This window comes from Magallana gigas, chromosome 5 (assembly GCF_963853765.1).
Source record: "Magallana gigas chromosome 5, xbMagGiga1.1, whole genome shotgun sequence".
NCBI classification, from domain to species: domain Eukaryota; kingdom Metazoa; phylum Mollusca; class Bivalvia; order Ostreida; family Ostreidae; genus Magallana; species Magallana gigas.
The window spans coordinates 18,001,890-18,022,628 of record NC_088857.1 but is presented as its reverse complement, the minus strand read 5'-3'; the positions used below and the strand labels follow the sequence as shown (position 1 = coordinate 18,022,628).

The window sequence follows — 20,739 nt, the reverse complement described above, 5'->3', positions numbered from 1 at the left end:
TTAAAACCTATCCTATGCGTGATGGCCGGTGTTTCAGTAATCAGCCTGTATATATTTGAAGATTTTTGCGTATCACTGGACTTTATCACAAATTGCTTAAAATTAGAACGAAATTCGTTTCGGACATAAGCTTATCTGTTGACAAACAAACTCATCTGCAGGACCCTGATGAAGGTTTATTCATGTTCATGTAGCTAGCCCGAAAGATTTAAACAATGAGATATTTGGTTGTGGCCTTGGCGCTTTGCCTCGAGACAGTAAGTTTTGAAACTTTTTTATTAAAACATTAACAAATAAAAAAATAATACGAATGGCAAATCAATGAAAAATAAAGAACTTAAAAAGATGCAAATATTTTCAAAAGGATTTTTTCACCCTTTTGAGCATTGCGCCTGTCTGTAATGAACATTCATAAATTATATGTGTTTTCATCGGATAAATTAAGTTGCAATGTACCATGGACATGTACATTTATTTACGTCATTCAAAATCTGGGTTTTTTTTTCTTCTGAAAGGTTAATCATGGGACGCCTTGCTATGGTATGTATAATTATGATTTAATTGTATTAACATTACAGTCAAGTTATTAAAAAAGTTTTGGACACATTATGATATTAGTTTCAAATTCATAAGACAACGCCTTTTTTCTCCCTGTAGGTCAAACGAATGACACCACAGGGGATTTACCCCAAGATACCAATGTCATGGACATCATTGTCAAAGCTAACATGGGTAGAGTTCTTCTTTATTATTATATATAGATGTTTATTAACTAAGTCTTTTATATATTCAATTCACCTATTTTCATTCAAATCAACCCAAAATGAAATAAATGCGATATGTTTGTATGTCCACAGAGTCCCGGAATTTGAATAATCTTTACGAGGGCGATATCATTAGACATGCATCGGTATGTATACATTACTTTTATACATTGTATATTAATCAATAATACCATTATCACCGAGATATCAGTGCATTTTTTAAAATTGGTTCTTTACGAATATATTGGTGAAAGAAGCTCTTAGTGCACATGTATAAGAATTGTAATTTTCAGTGCCAGAAATTTTATGACTATTTTTTTCTGAAATGCATGTAATCCTAAATGTTTTTTTTTATTGTTGCTTATTTTTCACGATTTGCAAACAGGAAGTAGTCCACAAATATATATAACAACATAAGTATAACATAAGTACATCAATTCAAGCGTTTTTAAAGTTTTATTTTTATCTGGATGTTTAATTCGTTTTCTACACTAAGCTTATATTATACGATGTGAAGTCAATTTGCATAACATTTTTTTATTGATAAGATAAGGAATAATTATGTAAGCAAGAAATTTTCAACATTTTTATCTCTTTTTGTTTTCATGATTTTTCCGTAAAGTAAACACCACTACGCGTGCACACGCATAACTGGCATGTCATTTGTAATAAATATGAATTACCCTTTATTTTCTGTATTCGGATAAATACACATTAATTTTTTTTGGGTGTGTTATTTTTACACGGAGTTAAGGAAATTATATATTAAGAAATACTTCTATGTACGACCAAGTATGGCAAAATTTATTGATTTACTCAATTCTGATTCTATATTTATGTTAAAAAAACTGGGTAAATATGTGTACGAACCTTTTAATAAGAGGGACAACTTTACCATGAGACGTGAATAAGCGTAAATCAAGTTTATATATAATTACTGCTTTGTTGGTCTTTTTGATATTTTTTCATCCACTTTATACCTTTTATATATATTTATATAACTTGCCTCCCACCTGTACCCACAATTATTGTAAAGTACTGTTAAATTGTATGCTATGGCAATGTATGTAATGTATACGCCAATAAACTACTACTACTACTATTAATCTATATTGAGATAAGTACACATAATTTAACACCGTGAATATTACGAGGCTACAGCTGTTCTTGTTTTTCCGGGGCCCCGGGCTAAACTCTTGTTTACTGATAGTCTGTTAAAGACGATACGCGGTTCATTAGAATCTTTCTGTACAGTAATAATGTGACCGTAATTTTGAGGAACAGAAATATTTGTTTATGTATTTATGTATTAAGATTTTCGAGGGTCTTTGTCTGTGATAATTCTACGAATCAGATTTGTAACATAGAGTTTAACAGTGACGCAAATAACGTGCATGTACTGTTGGGGCGAGAGCGGTGTTTGCATGATTATAAGAAATTGTTATAACTTAGATAAGTTGATATATTAATAAAGTCATAAATAACTGAAATTTTGAAAAATATTTATTATAGCCGCGGAATTAACTAACAACGAACTCACGATTTTTCATCTTAGATGACGCTAAGCAGTCCCTTATCATCAGTTGTTGACGGGAGGGGGGAGGGGGAAGCTCGGCATCGACTTGAATTTTTAAATCACTCAACTCAGTCCTCAACTCAAATCCTTATACGAAAAGTGCAGAATTTGAAGTCAAAACTTATAATTAGACTTGCGGCTGTGTATTGACTTGAGGAAAGTTGGTTAATATACGAAGGAGGCCTGAATGTACAATTTGTTACCTACAATACACAAAAGCCGTATTAAATTTAGCATTTTTGTCCAGGCGGTGAACTTTGAAAAAATACTATCTTAATAAATAAACCGTTGATTTATTGCATGTGAACAAAATTCATCCAATATGATCAAAACATTGCACTTTCATGATAGATAAACAATTTTTTTTAGAGTAACTGTTGCACTTTTTTATTTTCATTAATATGTTAGAGAGAGAAAAGAAATGCAATACGGGTCGAAAATTGGAAGTGGAAAAATAACATTATCCCTTATATCATTGAGAAGAATGGAATAAGTGAGTAATTGGATTAAACAGATATTACAATATACATGTAATAAATGAACAGTAATAAGTTAACGTTTTACAGATCCGACTTTGAAGATCAATACAATTTATCTGTGGCAAATAGATGTACTAATACAAATATTACACATTCCAATGGTGACTTTGAACCGATTGATTTTTGATCGTTGATACATGTACCTCAGTCTATAAATCAATGCACCATCAGACCACACCAGAATTTTTGTTTATCAATTTCAAGGTGACAAAGGTTTGGCCGTGATTCAGTTTGCGATAATCAAGTACAACAGTGTACAGTCCTGTGTCAGGTGGATCCCGAGGACGAAGGAGGAGGACTATGTCATCATCAAAGACGGAGAGGGGTACATGTTTACATTCTCATATTACATAAATTAAACGGAAAGTTTGAGCGTACATTGTCAACACTTGACAATATATAGCTAACAGTGTTTCCTTGTTTCCGAGCACAGTGGATTTTTGTGCAAGTTGTCTGAATGTGAGTGATTGTGAATCAAGTCTATACTTAACTTCAGAAATTCTTCGGAATCAAAATACATGTACACATGTTATAACTCAAATAAAAACGTTGATATTTAGAACTTTGTTGGTAACATGTAACTTGACCTCAACCATAAACAAAAAACAAATGTACCGCAAGCAAGCATGTATCTGGGAACGAAAGTCGATCTGCAGTATTTTTTTCAACAAAGCAAGTCCTTTCTTTCAGCTGTCATTCGTCTATCGGTCGTGACACTGGACCTCAAAACCTCGTTCTGGGCTCTTCCTGTTACTACATCGGTGTCATATTGCACGAGTTGAACCACGCTGTAGGATTTTTCCACGAGCAGAGCCGGTATGACCGAGATGATTACATCCTTGTCAACTGGGAAAATATTCAAAACGGTATCATCTTTCAGGATTTGTACTCGATAACACTGTTTCTAATACCCAGATTTCTACTATCGACAAAAAAATCCGACACAGACTAGAATAAGTTTTTAATACTATAGAGAGTTTTGTTTTTATAATGAAAATAATTTTATGATGAATCGTCTCCAATGTTTGTTTTTCACAATTCAGAAGAAATCAAGAATGTATATTTCATCACCGTGAATAAGAAGTCTTTTTTTTTTAAAGCATTGATTTTCAATATTTTACATCATTTAAAGCTTAAAAATCGTATGTGCTATTCGTGCGTTTTCAAGTACAATGAACATACAGTAGAAATCTTGATTTTTAGTACATGTACATGTACATACCGTAAAAAGTTTTTTCCCAATTATATACAATTTTTCAATATTATAAGAGATTATTCCTTATTGTGTGCATACATATACTTTAACAATAACGCTATAGGTTTATGCTATATTTTTTTTGGGGGGGGGGAATTTGACGATTTTGAAAATATATAAGGTTTTATCTGCTTTCTTATGAATTTTTGTAGATAGGACAGGCGATTTCACAAAGCAACAGAACAACATTATGGATACTTTGGGAACTGTATATGACTATGGTAGCATTATGCACTATAGTTCGACTACCTTCTCCATAAATGGAAAACCTACGTTGGTGCCCAAATTCAACACACACGGAAATATGGGACAGAGATCGGAAATGAGTGAAGTTGATATCTGGAAAATAAACAAATTATATGGCTGTGAAAAAGGTAAATATTATCATTATTTTTTGTACTTCATTCAAAATAACTGTATTCCGATCGACTTTCTAAAATATTTTTATCAAAATTTGTTTTCATTGATATTCAAAATTTATTTTAATTGAAATTTCAAGATAAAACGTAGTCTTTGATAAATTGTTTTTAATTTTGCATATTTTCTCTATTAAGGTGATCCACCATTGCCAATTTGGGCACAATTAGAGCAGACGACAGTCACAACATCAGTACCAGTGCCTTCAAGTACCCCAACAACAAACCGATCAACTACCAAGCTACCATCGACAACCCAGGGTCATGTGACACACTCTCCCATGACGTCATCTCTATTGGAGTCTTCTTCAACAACCTCTCATACGTTACAGATCAAAACAAGAACAATACCTACAACAACTAATGCAATGACAACAAAAGCTACAACAACAACAAGAACAACACCTACAACAACCAATACAAAGACAACAAAAACAACAACGACAACAACAATAAAGCCTTGTCCTGAAGAAAGTCGACGTAAGTCAACAGCCCTGCTTTTATTTGAACAAGAAACTACAATCTAACTAATTTAATATTTTTGAAATATATTTACAGCAAACTTTAACTTAATTTTTTTATTTTTATAAATGCAGTGCTATGATTGAAATGTGGCACATGCATAGTAAATCTTTAATGTATTGACTGATATTTATTTCTTTAATTCTTGTAGTTCCTAATGGCATTCCAGGAAAAGTTCAAGACTTGAAAGTCTTTTTGATTGAGAACACGTTAAGGGTGTTTTGGATAGCACCCTGTACAAGTGTCCCTTTAACAGTAAGACGCTTACAGTCAGTCAAGCATATCTTTTACAACATACACCACAGCACAGCATAGCATAGCATTCAAGTCTCATAGCATAGCATTAGATCTCATAGCATAACAATGGAATCTCATAGCTTAGCATACAATCTCATAGAATCTTGTTCGTCATATCATAACATAGCATACATAGCATAGCATACAACATTATTAAAACCCAGTTTTAAGGGCTTTTATTTAAAGAAATAAATGTTCACATTTCAAATTATTGGTAAACTTTGGCTTTTGTCATTTTATTTCGAAATGTTTGGAACTCTTCTGTAAATGGAGGCGTTTTTGTTCAAATCTCATAGCATAGCATACCATATCATTTAGTCCTTCATTTCAATTTCTCATAGCATACAGTTTACGAATAGCATTGATGCATGCTATGCTTGTACACAAATTTTAAAACTATAATTGAAATATAATTATCAATTTCTCACAATTCTATTTAAAGCACTCAATGTGTACCGCATAACAGCGTATTGTAAAATAAAAGTTTAAATTGAATCTGATACATGTGGACCAAATTTAATCCAAATTATTGCAAAACTGAAATAAAATGAAATAATTATTGACAGGGCTACAGGTTAACAATTAAAAATGGCCAGAAACACTCGACAATAACAATAGCACCAAATCATCGATCCTACTACGTTTACACCGCCAATCATCCGGGCACTCGGTACGAAATGACAGTGACGGCTTTATCTAAGTCCGGAAGTGGAGAAACCTCAGAACGTGTATCAACTGTTTCCGGTAAACTTTTGTCAATGTATCCTCTTAATTTTTATTATTTCTAAGGTCTTTTATTTTAACTTGCTACCGCTTTTACGACAAGACTGATCTTTATACATGTACATGTATTAATAAAGCTGTTATTCACGACAAATCAACACAACTTAATCTCTGTGTACATAACGTGCAGTTTTAATATTAAGAAATCGTATTTTTAAATTAAACGTAATTTCATTATTATAATACCATTCTACATGTTAATAATTATTATACATTGTACAAGTTCCCTTACAATTTTTGGGTTCGGTCGTGCAATTCCTGTTACTCACATTCCGGATATTATTTACCAGATACTAATGCGTCATGCTATGTTAACACGTACTTGCATATGTATTTGTATTAATTAAGTTATGTCAGTACTTCATTTAATATAACATAAGGAAATAATACATGAACATACATGTTATATAAAAGAAGTCTTTTTTATATCTATAAAAAAACCATGTCTAATAAAAAATATAGTTCTGATATGTAGAATGCATGACTGTCAATATTTTTTTTTATTTAAGCTTGTGGGCACGATATTGTTCTACCAGAATATGGAAAGGTTGCTTCAATTCACTCTCCCTACTTCCGTAACGAATACTATGAACCGGATGTTGCGTGTCATTGGAATGTCAAAGCATCTGAGGGTCAAAGATTAAAAATTCACTTTGACGCCATCAACCTGGCAGATAACACAACTTCCTGTACAAATGATTACGTCATGCTTAACGATGACCGCTTCTGCAGAGAACATCCAAATGGCGGATATTACGTCACAGTCGGCAGAGATGCAAAAATCATATTTAGATCATCGTCCGGTGCGAATATCAAACATAGTGGTTTTAACTTATCCATTGAGGCTATAGGTAAATAGTTAACAATCAATCCTAAAATCAGTATATTTTGGATTTTACATCACAGACCATCATCCACTTGCAACAAAATTTAAAGAACATTCCCACATTGAAAAGTAACTGTGTTGTTTTATGTGGTTAACGATGTATTTGAAAATCTTATATTTAACAATAGTACATTCAAACATGTTTAATGACACAAAAGAATTTAAAAAAATTGAATGATGTTAGTAAAAGGCAGGTTTCCTTTTCCAAGACTGCTATAATCTTCATTGTACATCAATTTAGACACGAGGCCAAACGTAAAGAATGTGATCAATACACCCGGAGTGATTGGGCTAGCATGGGATCCTCCGGAAAATTCCAAAAATACTTCCTATAACCACGTCCTTAAATACAGAATATTACCGGAAGTAAATCAAGAGGTCATTAGGTTGGCACCAGGTGTCCACGAGTTTGTGTTTCCGACAGGACGAAATATAGGACGCCAGTACGAGATTGAGTTATCTACCTTGACTGATAAAGAAGAAGGACGACCCGTCAAATATACCTTAAGATCGGGTATGTTAGTCGCCGATTCATCGCGAACAATCTTTTTTTGCTATTACAAAAAGGCGAAAAAATATCGTAAAATTTCAGTTCTCATACTTGCTAATAAGCAATAGGTTTCTGCAGAAAATGTACCATTTTTATTATTTCAGCTTGCGGTCATAATGTCACAGTTAATGGCGTTGGAAGAATTCAGAACCCGCCATCTTATGGTCTATATCAACCGGATGTTGTTTGTGAATGGCAATTCAGTTCATTTCAAGGACGACAATACAGATTACGTCTCTTAAATATAGAACTCGAATCTTCCCCAAATTGTGAAAATGATTTTGTATCGATTAACTCACAGAAATTCTGTGAAGTCAACCATATAACTTCTAGTACTTCTGTTTTTACCAAAACTGCAAAAGTTGTGTTTCGGACAGATGGGTCCGTACAGGGAAAAGGTTTCATTATACAATATGAAATGGTAAGACAATACGCAATGACCATTTAAAGAGTTAAACAAATAGTACAAGCTTCGCATGTTGTGCATACGTTGTCTTAAATTTCCACAAGTTGCTTTACATATATTAACTTGTTTTTACGCTAATTTATGTTATTAAGTCTTATCGATGTACAAAATAAACAAAGTTGCTCAATAATTCCTTGAATACATTTTCCAAAGCCAGTATATACATGTACGTGTTTCATACAAAAGAATGTTTTATCAAAATTCTATTTCTTTTTCTGGTTTTTTTTTCAGGTATCGTGAGTTTTAACAATGGTTCCACCATTACCTGAATGCGGGAAGTAAATTTGTACATTTCTTAAAGTTTAAATTTATCATTTTTGGTTTTAAAAAAAAACACGTTGCAATTTTGTGGTTGTCATAAAGCTGACTCTTTGTTTTAAAAAATCTCAGGCAGTTGTTGTTTTCGTCTTGTTTCCACCACAGTGCCCTTTCGGAATCAGCAATGGCTCTGCTTGGTTGGATGTGTTACGACAATTTGGTCGTTCGTCTTTGTTTTGCAGGCTTAGGTTAATAATCTCTTCGTCTTTTTGACTGCTGTAAATCCTTTTCTTTAATAAACCCTTCAGGAAGAATCCAATAGCGGTTCCCACCAGTATTGCTACCAGTATCAGTGCATTCATCGACATGACGCACAGCATAAGGAGATATGCTACAGTTACCCGGATGAGGTACAAAAACGTTCCCAGTAATCGCCGTGGTAGCACAAAGGGGTTACACGACGTCGATCTGCTGAGTTAAAAACAGATCTTATATCTATTCGTTTAAATACAAATGTATCTTAGGGAAATCCTATTTTTGAAGAACATATTATAAGATTGAAAGTTTTAATTCTCAAAAAACGTCAACACTTAATATGTGAAACGCTGACTGCAATTTAGTATTTATGTTATCTTGAAGTTTTGTAATTCAAAGAATTCAAAACTATCTATAACAGTCTAGATTGTTATAGATAGGTTTGAATTCTTTGAATTACAAAACTTAAATGTAACTTTTAATATTTAATGATTATGAAATACAAACTTACTGCTGGAAATTATTTTCGATCTCGTGCAATCTAGTAATAACTCTATAGTGAATTAGGGTGATAACCTCGAACAAAAATGCCAGGACTGCACTTGCAACCATAGCCATTGCTATTCCTGAAAAGGAAAGGTCAATACTAGTAATTGATTAAATATGAAGGAAATAAATAATTGTAAATATGCAGGGTATTAACTGCAATCATTATGCATTTCTGTTTACGGCTTTCGTTGAAAAAATACCATACCGGTACATGTATCTGTATTTCATGAATCTACAACTGTTGGTTGTCATCAATACGATTCGTATCTCCTTGACATTAAAGAGGATTTGTTGGAAACGAATTGCACTTGTATCCGAAAACTTGGAACGTTTATAAATTAATAACGTATTCTATTTTGTTATTGTAAAATATTACATATTAATAATAACTAGACTTTGACCCGTGCGTGCACTCTCCTAACAAATATAATGTAACTTTTTTGCAATCTTCAAGTACCAATGATGTTTAAAATATATACATTTTGTAAATTAAACAAAAGACAGTATTCTTCCGATTTCTCGGTATTAAAGACCAAAAAATTCGAGACTATTATTTAAGAAATAAAGTACGAGTTTTCGTGAATGTTGCAGAATAACCTCCGAGGTCGAGAAATGTTGTTTTGAAATATAAAAGCCGAGGCGTTAACCGAGGCTTTTATATTTCAAACAATATTTCGAGACCGAGGAGGTTATCCTGCAACACTCACGAAAACAAGAACTTTATTCCTATTCTACTAACAGCCCAGTATTTCTACAGATCGTTTCTCCTATAGAGAGACGATCTAGGTCATTTTGACGGCTGTTCCGTGTAATCCCAACGGTTTTGTTAGTAATGTTTACATGTGTATCGATCAAAGGAATCACATGCAGACGACAGACTTTTTCTTAGGATTTTAATACTCTTCACTTATTTATAAAATATCTATGAATCACATTCCTAATATTTTAAAGGCAATTTAATACGATTATTACTACTACAAGTTATATATATTTTATGTAAAAACCGCAGTGAAAATGTGCTAGGGAGGTCCTAGGAACAGCCGCATTGATCTCTTAAAAATAAAGATTTGAGGCAATACACATTGTTTTGACTGGAACTAACACGTGAAATTGACATGGTTTTAAAACTTTTTACGGTTTGAGGTTGTACTTCCATGGTCAGTGCGAGACAAATAGGTATTTCTGATCTAATAATTTACGTGGTATATTGGAGAATAATGTCTGCGGTATCTCTTTGATCTCGGCAATAACTGTAGTAGAATTTAATATAGTAGTATAGATATAGTGGCTTAAATAAAACTGTTTTGAATGATATTCTTCCGTTAGAATGAAACGAACAAGTCTCCTCTTTAATTTAATGCTGTATATAGGCAATTTCGCCATATTTGACTCTCATATATATAATCTGCCACATATGATACTTACATGATTCGATTTACATATGATACACATTTGTCATAATTTTATGATTCTCATATAATTTTAAAAAATATATAAGAGAAATTATAAGAGAATCATATATGGCGAAATTCCCTATGTATTTTTTTTTTGTCACGAGAAGCAAGTTTTGAATGAATGAATTCATTTTAATTACACAATTAGGAGTTGACAAGAAACTAATCATTCTTACCCCCCCCCCCCCCCCAAATTAAAATTAAACTTTGATACATTATTCGTACCATTTACTTTAAAAGTTTGAATGTTTTTACTGAAAATCCATGATTCACAGCACACTTACCTGACGGTGTCCCCAGGTGCCAGGCATCATGTATCAGATGGGTCCTTGTCAACGTTGTCCAATAACTATACATCCTATTTATTAAATATTAAACAAAATTATTAGTATTTTTTTATTTGATCTTTATACTTTTAAAGGGGTGGGGATGGGTAATTTATATAAAAGACAAGACCCTTGAAAGATGACACACTACATGAGTGATTGCTAATATATTGTACCATTCAGTCGTGTGAACTGTCTGACACACAAGTAACCAGGTACATGTATATTGATGCCAATTGTTACTTCTAATGCAGTTTTTGTTCCATTGTGGGTTTTTTATAATCTCATATGGAGTCTTAAAAATGATGAAGAAAATCTCTAACGTATTTTATTTTTACCAAAAACTGAATAAATTTGCATTTACTTTCTTAGAAATCACCTGAATCATTGACATGATTCTTAATCAGCCGAAGTTTATACATGAAGTTAATCAACTTTCAAAAAAAAATGAATAGATAACGGTAACCCCCACACTTACCTGTGAACAAAACTTCTAGAACTGTTAAGAACACAGTTTTCACAGACAGAGCGTTAAATTCATTATGACTTCCTCCACGATGAAGACTTAGTTGCACACAGCCTGTTAATTGGAGAATAATACATCACTTCATACCATCCGGAAATGGACATCCATAACAAAACAACACTGTTTTTGTTAGTACTTCATACTATATATATAAAATATCGTCATTATTTTGTTTACTCTCTTGTAAAATACTGATCATATAGGAATAATATAAACATCATACTTATATTTGTAATTGAAAAATCTAAAATTTAAAATGTTGAAACTTTTTGTCACCCACCCACCAACCCCACAACCCAGCCCCAATTAGGTAGGGCTTTCAATGGTTGCCTTTATAATGACCGTCTTCTTACAGTGGCGTTGGAAGCAAATCGAAAGTGTGTGTGGGGGGTGGGGTGAGCTAAACTTATCAGACAATCTTGACAAGCAAATTAAAAAAAATAAAAATAGGCTATCATTATGGTTTATGTCTAACATTGCAAAAACAGTGGGGGTGGGAGGGGGGTCCGACGCCTACATGTACGTCTTATTTCTTATTTTCATTACTGACATTTATAGCCAACCTCACTGCTTCATTCCAAAAATACTCTTATTTCCTCGATACCGATTCCTTTCCAACACAAAAAAATCTTACCATAACAAATAAAACCCAATTAGAAGTAGCATTGTCTTTTCTTTTTAAAAAAGTCTTTTCCAGCAAAATAAACGATCAATGTTAAACAATTTGTATGCACTTCAGTAATTTTTCCGGTCGAATAAACCATATTTTAATGGGAAAATGTTAGTTTACTATATGTTTTTTACGAAACAAACTTTACATTAGAGGGTACTGCAGTTATTTCGCTTTTTAACGATTTGCCCTGACGTCGAGGCGGGTATGATTGTGTTAGGACTTTGAAATTAGCTTGAATTAAGGAAATGTCATTTACGATTAGTTTGAAAAATTTTATAAACGTACCAAAGTTGGACGTGTGGGGTGGGTTTGGGTAAAACGTTCAAGTTTCCCTCGTTAGATTTCTGAGGATAAATAAATGTATATATGCTTTTAAAGGACTTGGACCCGATTTGGCCTCAAGTTTTCAAATTTTATTTTTCCATTTTCAATTTTTATACTGATAAATATAGAAGTTTATAAATAATGCTATGTCAAAATTTGAAAGTCAAATATCAAGTTATAAGCAAGATACAGAGTTAATAATTTTTTGTTTTGTAAAAAGGTAGAATATTGACATTTTTTACACGTGTTGTATTGCTGTAAGTTTCAAACAAATGTATCTTTCTTCTCTTGCTAATAGTATTAATGAAGATATTGAGTTAGTTTAAAATGTTTTTTACATGTCATTTTGTCTAAGAAATGGTAATTCTCTACATTACATTTTTTGTAAACAACTATAAGATTCGAGCTTTGTTTACATATCAATCAATTTTTACCTCTGTATCTCGCTTGTACTTGACTTTAACATTCAATATTTTTGTCAAACATTTAAAACACTAGTATACCATTATATACATAAAAAATAAAAATAAAATTTTTGATCTCAAATCGTGTCCAAGTCTCTTTAATCATAACAATGTAATGATTCTATACAGGATAGCAATATCCGTAGGATGAGTGGCAACATAAATGCGTACAAGATGACATTGGAAATTTTTACAATCATATAAATCTCCATCTTCGCTAGCCAAGGGTTTTCGGTCCACTTTGCTCCCCATAAACCCTTGGCGGATTTCATTGCGAGAATTCGGTGACGAGCTCCGTTTTATGATTGGCTGCAGCTGCGAGTAGCTGATCCAATCGCAGTGCTTGTAAATATAAACTTTAAAAGAAAACACGTGTGTGATCTTAGGTAAATCTAGCTGCAATAATGTAGCCCTCTCCCGATTTTTTTTTTTTTTTTTTTTTTTGGGAGAGGGCTACAACTCCATAGGATCTCCGTAATGGTGCAAGTGCGGGAGTGTTTCACTCCCGCAACAATTTCGTCTCAAATCGTATATAAATGACAATAACATTTGCATTTTTTACCTGAACTCAAACATTGTAGATGGCATAAATTAATCCAAAAATATCAAGTATAGTCCATATATCGGTTATTTTTCGTGTATTTCAACAACACAAGTTGAATTTGTCCGCCATGTTTACTGACCTTGACCGGTCTTATTTTTGGACAGCCAATGAGAATTCAGGAGCGGATCTTGAACTGAATACAGGAATTCCCCTAATATAAACATAATTAACGCGGTAAATATGAATTTTCCATTACATACCATTTCCTTAAATGATATTTTGGTGATAGAACGAGGTAAGATCGATTATCTACACTGACATTCACGTTATCAAGCCCATCAAAACTCCAAGCGTAAATCCCATAAAATCACGCGAGAAATGTCATGGCTGCTGAAAAAGACGACTGGTAAACATACTGATGTGTTTTATCTGGTTTTGGTTTATATACGGGTAGTTTGTTCAACCTGAATTAAAAAATAATTTTATCTTAAGGAGGTCAAATATAAAATCGATCTTTTCAGACCGAAGTCAGTCGCATCAAAAGATTAATTTTGCACCATTACGGAGATCCTATGGAATTGTAGCCCTCTCCAGTAAACATCAGATATAAAAAATCGGAGAGGGCTACATTATTGCAGCTAAGGTAAATCATTCGGTGCTTTTAACAAATTGAGACACAAGTTCTCGAGTACAGTGCCTCGCCAACGATGGTCTAACCAGATCGCTTAAAAAACCTATATATTTTACTGGGATTGAACATAGTTCTACAAACTTGTCAAGGCTCGCGTGATAGCATGGGAAGTAAACATGGCGAATGTAGAAGCTGCCCATCCCGTTAGTATATACGTTCCTGCTTATGGTTATTGCTTTTAAAGGTTCAATGAGATTTATTTTATTTAATTTCTTTGGTTCACAATATTTACGACAACGATACCTGGTTTTATGACATGAAAGCTTTGATATAAATCGCGACTTTTTCACTCCTGGTACAGATCCTTACAAAACACTATGAATAAAACATTCCATGCTTTCCATAGTTTATAACTTAATTCGTATTTAATAGCATCGTTAATTATGTTCCGATATTCGGTAGTCAACATGTTTTCAAGTTGTATTAATGCCGTAGTGTGTACATGGTGTATATAACCCGTTGTTTAATTCGATTAAAATGTAAATATGCAAGGGGCGCAACTCAAGTTGCTCGCTAGATAGCGCCACCACATCACCGAGTTTTCGCAATGAAATCCGCCAAGGGTTTATGGGGAGCAAAGTGGACCGAAAACCCTTGGCTAGCGAAGATGATAAATCTCTAGTTTTACTTTTACGTTTTTAGATAAATCAGTATTGAATCTTGAAATCATTCAACCGAAAATATTCCGAGAGCTGCCCATGTTTAGTAAGCATACATGTATCTGAGAATGGTGTTTGGGTTCCGATTATGATAAGCAATTGTAAAAATGGGATAAAATGTGTGTGCAAAGGTTTGTTTGACAAGTAAAAATATACAGGAAAAAAACCCGAAAAATATTTCTGAATTTTTATATGAAAATATAGGCATCTCGATACTGCGTACAACAAAAACCAAGAAATTTAAGAATATTTTAAGCATGTGTTTTTATTTTATCTCTTTTATCTTATTATTAACGTTAAAAATGCTAGGATAGTTTTTGTTCGATAAAGTAAACAAACCGTTACTATCATAATTAGGTATTTCCTTCGAAACTTCTGTTATAAATATTCAAAATATTGAGATTTATACCATTTCTTTCTTTCAACTTCAAAATCGACCAATTTATATTCGGTTCCTGATTATATTATTGTTTAAACCCCATCTGCACTACTCCTATACCGGTAATATCAATTTTTAATTTTCAATATGCTCACAATATTTTGAAAAGCAATGGATGATATTTATAAAAAAAAGAAGTTATAATTGTAAATTTCTTTGGAAGTTTTTAAGAAATGGTGTCATCCAACAAGATAATTGATCATGGCATTTTATTGCGGGTAAAGAATAATCTTTAAAAATATGCAAGATAACGATTGGTTTACAGGTTTTTTAATGCGCTCACTGTCTCCCAATAAATACATAATAAAGAGTTTAAAAATCCTCAGAAAGTTTATTTCATTTTAATTTTCTCAGAAGTATGATTTAAACTCTCTTGAAGAAACATTTACTCTTCATTGAAAATCTTTTTCTTAATGCAAATTCATCGAAAACATTGACCCGTTAACCTGGATTATAAACATTTTATAAATAAACTTTACCTCGACATTTGAAAGTTATGGCCTCCTGTCTCCATAATAAACACTGGATGAATTGGTTACATTATTCAAACATGTAAATTGAAACTGTGGTTGGTCGAGTATTTATATCAAAATGTTTTGGTTTAGTGAACTTGTTGAATACGAGCCAGCGGTTACTTTAAGAAATGAAAAGAATCCCCCGTAAAGAGAAAACTATAAACCTCGGATAAATTGAGTTAAAAAATGTCACGGGTGTTTACATGAATGGATGTATAAAGTGGACAGATAACACAAAATAACAAATATTGTGGAATGATTAAATTTTGTGGTGGATCAATTTCCGTGGAATTCGTGTGTACCTCTCATCCACGAATTAACATCCTCCATGAATTAATAAATAAGGGTTATTTAGTCATATTTCCTTTTGAAGATATAATGTATAAGAGAATACACGAAATTACGTCCCAAAACCTATAAAATTTAAACAATCCACGAAAATTTGCACCCACGAATTCTAATGATTCCAAAGTATTAGTATTGATGTCCTCAGAAGTTCATTGATACAAAAGTTTCTCTAACACATTGGAACACATACAGGTATGCAAAGTACCCGAAATGATTCTTCAATATCCAAGCAGCACTGTAAATGTATGTGGTATGATATAATTCACCGTACTTTTGTGACAGCTCTTAATCGACTGCATCACAACCTGGGTCATATTTCATTTCGAAATTCGTATTTCAATTGCAAAAATGAAAGCCGGAATTAAGAATGCCCATTCTAGTCTTCGAATTTGATTTTCTCCTTTCAGATTCTTGGACGCCAATCAAGTGTCATCCTTGCCATTTTTATTCAGCAATGTCTTCAGCTCAAAATGCGATTCATTCTCAGTACCATTTTTTGTTATTAATGAAAGGCTCACAATGTTTAACTATTGTAATCGTTTCTCTCTCCGGTTTGTAGCCAGGAAAGTTGTTACCGACTTCCATGTCTGATCTGGAAAACTCCTTTCTTTTTATGATCCTTTTGAGAAAATGTCCTGCTGAAGTCCCAAGAAGTACTGTCACTAATATCCAAACATTCATTGTCATAACACACAGCATTAAGATGTAAACTATCAGAACTCGACACGTGTAAAATACTGTTGTCGTCAATCTCACGGCAATGGAAGAAGAGTTGTGTTCCTTGGATCTGTATGAAGATATAAATACAATAGTGTAGACAAAGTATTTACAGCGCTATTCAAACGGAACGCCAATTACACAAACTATGTTAAAAAGCTATCGAAAATTCAATGCAGTATCAATTAGGATTATTATACTTTCATATTAAATACTGAAATCTGATTGGTTTAGACGCAGTTGGTAATCCGTTCTAATACCCTCAGCGTTAGCAACACACTCGGCAAATGGTAACACAACGAATTGTTACATGCGCGTAAATTATGCGAGTACGGTTCGCCGTAGAATTCACTTCATTTCTATATAAAAGCAGTAAAATTTTCTTTAAAATTAAGACATTCAGTATAATAAAAAAAAATTGCCTGTTTGGGAGGGTAACTGTTGAAATTGACATCCCCCGAAAATCATTGTTTCGGGGTGTCAATTTCAACAGTTACCCTCCCAAACAGGCACTATTTACATGTATGTACAGTAATATTCACCTGGTCCTGCCACCCACAACTTTCCTCGAGTCAATTCTTAACTTCAAGTCTGAGTTTGTACCTCAAAATTATGCACTTTTCCCTTTAGGATTTGAGTTAAGGACTAAGTTGAGTGATTTAAAAAATTTTGGTGACGGCGGGGCCAGCAGTCCTCGCCATAAGTTTTATTTTCTGTTTCCACCATTTTTGCTCAATATCTCGATACTTAAAAATACCTTTGTGCCTAAATACCTTTTGTTCTGAACCCCCCCCCCCCCTCCCCGACCGCTTCAGGTTTCAATACACAACCGAAAATATAAAGTCGACGGGGGATATACATTGCAAACAATATTAAGTACCCGGGATGATAACTTTAAAAATTGTGCAAGGTGTCCCGAGGATTTCTGAATGGAGGAAAGATGTAAACGTTTCCTATTTTGATTCGCTGTATATGTTTGTTTTTGGTTCCTGTGAAATTCTTCGAGTATAAACAGATGCGTTTTGAATAAAGAAATCTGAACTTTCCTGTTAATCGATTTTAATTGAATTTCATTGAAAAGGTTTTGTTTTTTTAAATTTAATTGAAAATTCATCAGAATGTGACGGCAGCAATACATAGAGACAGACTATAGTAATCATTGACTATGTTGACGTTCACATGGTACACAGTATATTATGTTTCATTGATAAACTAAATACTAGTTAAATATATCTCGTAGGTCTTACTTTAAAACCTTTTTACGTGGCCAAAATCTGTTGACAACTTTTAGTTTGATTATGTCGATGTACTCAAATAAAATGGACAAAATGGCCGCTGTAACCATGGCAGCAATCAGTCCTGTAGAATAAAAAAAATGAATAATTTATAAATTACTGAATTTCTCGTAAAGCATGATAAAGTTGCACAAAAATATTGATTAAGATATACAGTGGATCAACTGAAAATAGTAAAATGTATCTTGATTTTGATGAATTAAAATACTTGCATTTTTACGTTGATTAAGATTTGTTTAGTGCTTAATTAAAAACTATATGATTTTTTCCTGACAATACCTTCATACAAGTTTATCGTGTTATTAATCTAAAAGGTATCAACGTATCAAGCATGCACGGATCCAGAACTGGAGGGGGTGGTTCCGAGGAATAATTTTCGTGTGTTTTGTTTTGTTTGTTTGTCTGGGTTTTTTGTTTCTTTGTTTGTTTTTCTGAATTGTAGAAATTCGACTTATTCAGGGAATGGGGTCTGAATCTATCGGATCTGCCCTCGATCTCATCCCCTTTTCTAGATCCGCGCATGACAAGTGTAAATGTATACCCTCATATGTGTCCAGACGCCATGCATCATGAAGCAACTGGCTTCTTGTTAGCGTGGTCCAAAAGCCCATTTCCAAATAAAAGAATCACTGTGCCTTGTATAAGAAAGAAACTGAACATACATTGTCCTGCAGTGTTTATTTTACATGTACGGTGTGATAGAATATTGATTAAATGTCAAACGTACCTTTTTCTTATTCCGTCGATTACATAAGCATATAAAATTTTTACCGACCGAACTTATTTGCTTCGAGAAGTATCGATATCGTACACGATCTAAAATAGAAAACTTGAAATTTATGCCAAGGAATGGGCGTTCTCAGACTTTTGAGAATTCAAATACACATTTTTCTTTTCTATATTTAGTTATGCAATCGAACTTCCGGGTAAGGAGCTCTTGGGTACACCTGTAATTTTATTGTGCATTCGAAATTTCAATTTATCTTAAATGTCGAGTTCCTTGAATTTTTGACACCAAATACCTCAACATCACTTACGGAGAACATTATTTATTTTTGGAGTTAATTTACAAAAAAATGTTCACTAAACAAATGCTGATTTTGCTATGTATGGAGTGGGGCTATGTTATAACGTGACCCCAAAGAAAAAAAAGATGAAGTTGAACTGTTCAGTCATTTCTATATATGTTCAACTGTTTATTTATTTCTATGTTAAAGACATTTCCTTTTTGATCGAGAAAGTAAACAAGTTATTCATTGTTCAGTACCTAACCAATGCCGAAAGTAACTCGACCTTTTGCAAGGACCTACCTATTAAATAAATCTACGATGGTGTCACTGAACCACTTTACCCGATCATTTTCTCCTTAAGCTGTTGGCACTATGAGGATTTTATATTGACTTACATAGATATGTGAACTTGTTCTTATATATATATATACATTGTACAAGCTATTTACAAAATACAAGCCGGAGGCTCCGTGTTGAATTAGTACAACATCCGTCAGCTACTAAAGATGGATTAAGTAACATCTTATTTTAAAATCTTCCCGCTATAAACAAATAATTAATGGGATATCAGGACTGGAGCTACAGACCTGCAGCTAAAACGCTCCAGGGTCTTGGATGGAATTGCAAAGTACCTCCACTGTTAATTTTTTTTAAATAGATAATTTAGGAAAAATTTCCACATAAGAGGACCCATCGATTTGCAAGACCATATAAAAGTGACATGCTATCTGAAAATGCCGTACCCTCTTTTTGTGAGTAAATCGGTTGGGTTGTTTACAATGTAAGTAATGCCGTTGTATTACAGAAAAATTGAATTTTCTTACCATTTGTTGAAATTCATATGCTAATACAGTCAGCTTTGAAAAAAAAATTCGTGGGGATAAAACTTTGAGTATTCAAAGTAAAATCTTGAAGCTGATTAAAAGAAAAATAAGATGCACATGTATATCATGCCTCATAGTTTTTTTTTTTTAAACGTCACTTGTTTCCAACGTCGCAAAATTTATAATAGAATTGATGAGAGATATTATCCTTGTTATTTTGGAGTAAAAAAAGAGGGAATTTTAAGTGAAAATATAATTATTTTCAACTTTCTGACAAATAAGCTCGAAATATTCCTGTAAAGAAGTCAAGACTTACCACTATCATTTGACAAGCCTTCTTCAAGGTCCGGTCACCCAGAAAGAGACTGCCAGTGGGTAAAACCTGTATCCATCCAACATCGTGAATGATTTCGGCAGGTATTAAAACGAGTCGGGTCAAATGTAAACAAACAAATTCTTGTACGGCGTATTAAAACGAAGTTTAAAGGGTCCTCTTTAAATCAGACAGGCGGTGTCGTTTTTCAAAACATGAAGGAAGTCAGGGGGTTGGGATGGTTTGGAAAACTACTACCCCTATCCTCAAAATCTGTGTCCTTTGGACTGGCCGTACTGAAAGTGTTGAACTTTTTTTTCTATTCAAATGAAAAGATTAGCTTACACTCATTTCATACTGTCAAAAAAGTGTGAGGATGGTTTATTCTTCAACTTCTGTATGTATTTTTTACAATAAGAAAGGGTTGAATAAATGTCTACTGTTTTGTCCTGTTACATGAATATGCAAGGTGATGACCATGCGCGGGTCTAAAGGGGGAGA

The 20,739-nt window shown here is 33.2% G+C and overlaps 1 protein-coding gene and 1 non-coding gene across 3 annotated transcripts; one reads left to right on the top strand and one right to left on the bottom strand.

Annotated features, from left to right (window-relative positions):
* Nucleotides 1-131: 131 nt before the first annotated feature.
* On the top strand, nucleotides 132-8,037 carry LOC105317300 (protein SpAN). Its single transcript, XM_066084395.1, has 14 exons — nucleotides 132-257; nucleotides 516-540; nucleotides 658-732; nucleotides 858-910; nucleotides 2,749-2,833; nucleotides 3,084-3,204; nucleotides 3,570-3,745; nucleotides 4,287-4,508; nucleotides 4,689-5,030; nucleotides 5,224-5,327; nucleotides 5,936-6,113; nucleotides 6,662-7,003; nucleotides 7,280-7,552; nucleotides 7,693-8,037. Exons 1-14 carry the CDS (start codon nucleotides 216-218, stop codon nucleotides 8,034-8,036), a joined length of 2,382 nt encoding a protein of 793 aa, XP_065940467.1. The 5' UTR covers nucleotides 132-215; the 3' UTR covers nucleotide 8,037.
* Nucleotides 7,023-20,345, bottom strand: LOC105317301 (uncharacterized). 2 transcript variants are annotated; one of them, XR_010713942.1, is made up of 6 exons: nucleotides 20,242-20,289; nucleotides 19,926-19,958; nucleotides 11,375-11,476; nucleotides 10,855-10,928; nucleotides 9,079-9,193; nucleotides 7,023-8,780 (listed from the first exon to the last, which is right to left on the bottom strand). It is a non-coding gene; the product is annotated as an uncharacterized protein (transcript). The 2 variants fall into 2 exon arrangements; XR_010713941.1 differs by lacking the exon at nucleotides 19,926-19,958 and having other exon boundaries at nucleotides 20,242-20,345.
* Nucleotides 20,346-20,739: the final 394 nt, after the last annotated feature.

What these genes read in the sequence shown, in the direction of transcription:
- LOC105317300 (XM_066084395.1), top strand. Translation starts at nt 216, where the DNA reads ATGAGATATTTGGTTGTGGCCTTGGCGCTTTGCCTCGAGACA. An exon ending in ATCATCAAAGACGGAGAGGG is followed by an intron (nt 3,205 to 3,569) that starts GTACATGTTTAC and finishes CCTTTCTTTCAG; the next exon opens with CTGTCATTCGTCTATCGGTC. An exon ending in CAAATATACCTTAAGATCGG is followed by an intron (nt 7,553 to 7,692) that starts GTATGTTAGTCG and finishes TTATTATTTCAG; the next exon opens with CTTGCGGTCATAATGTCACA.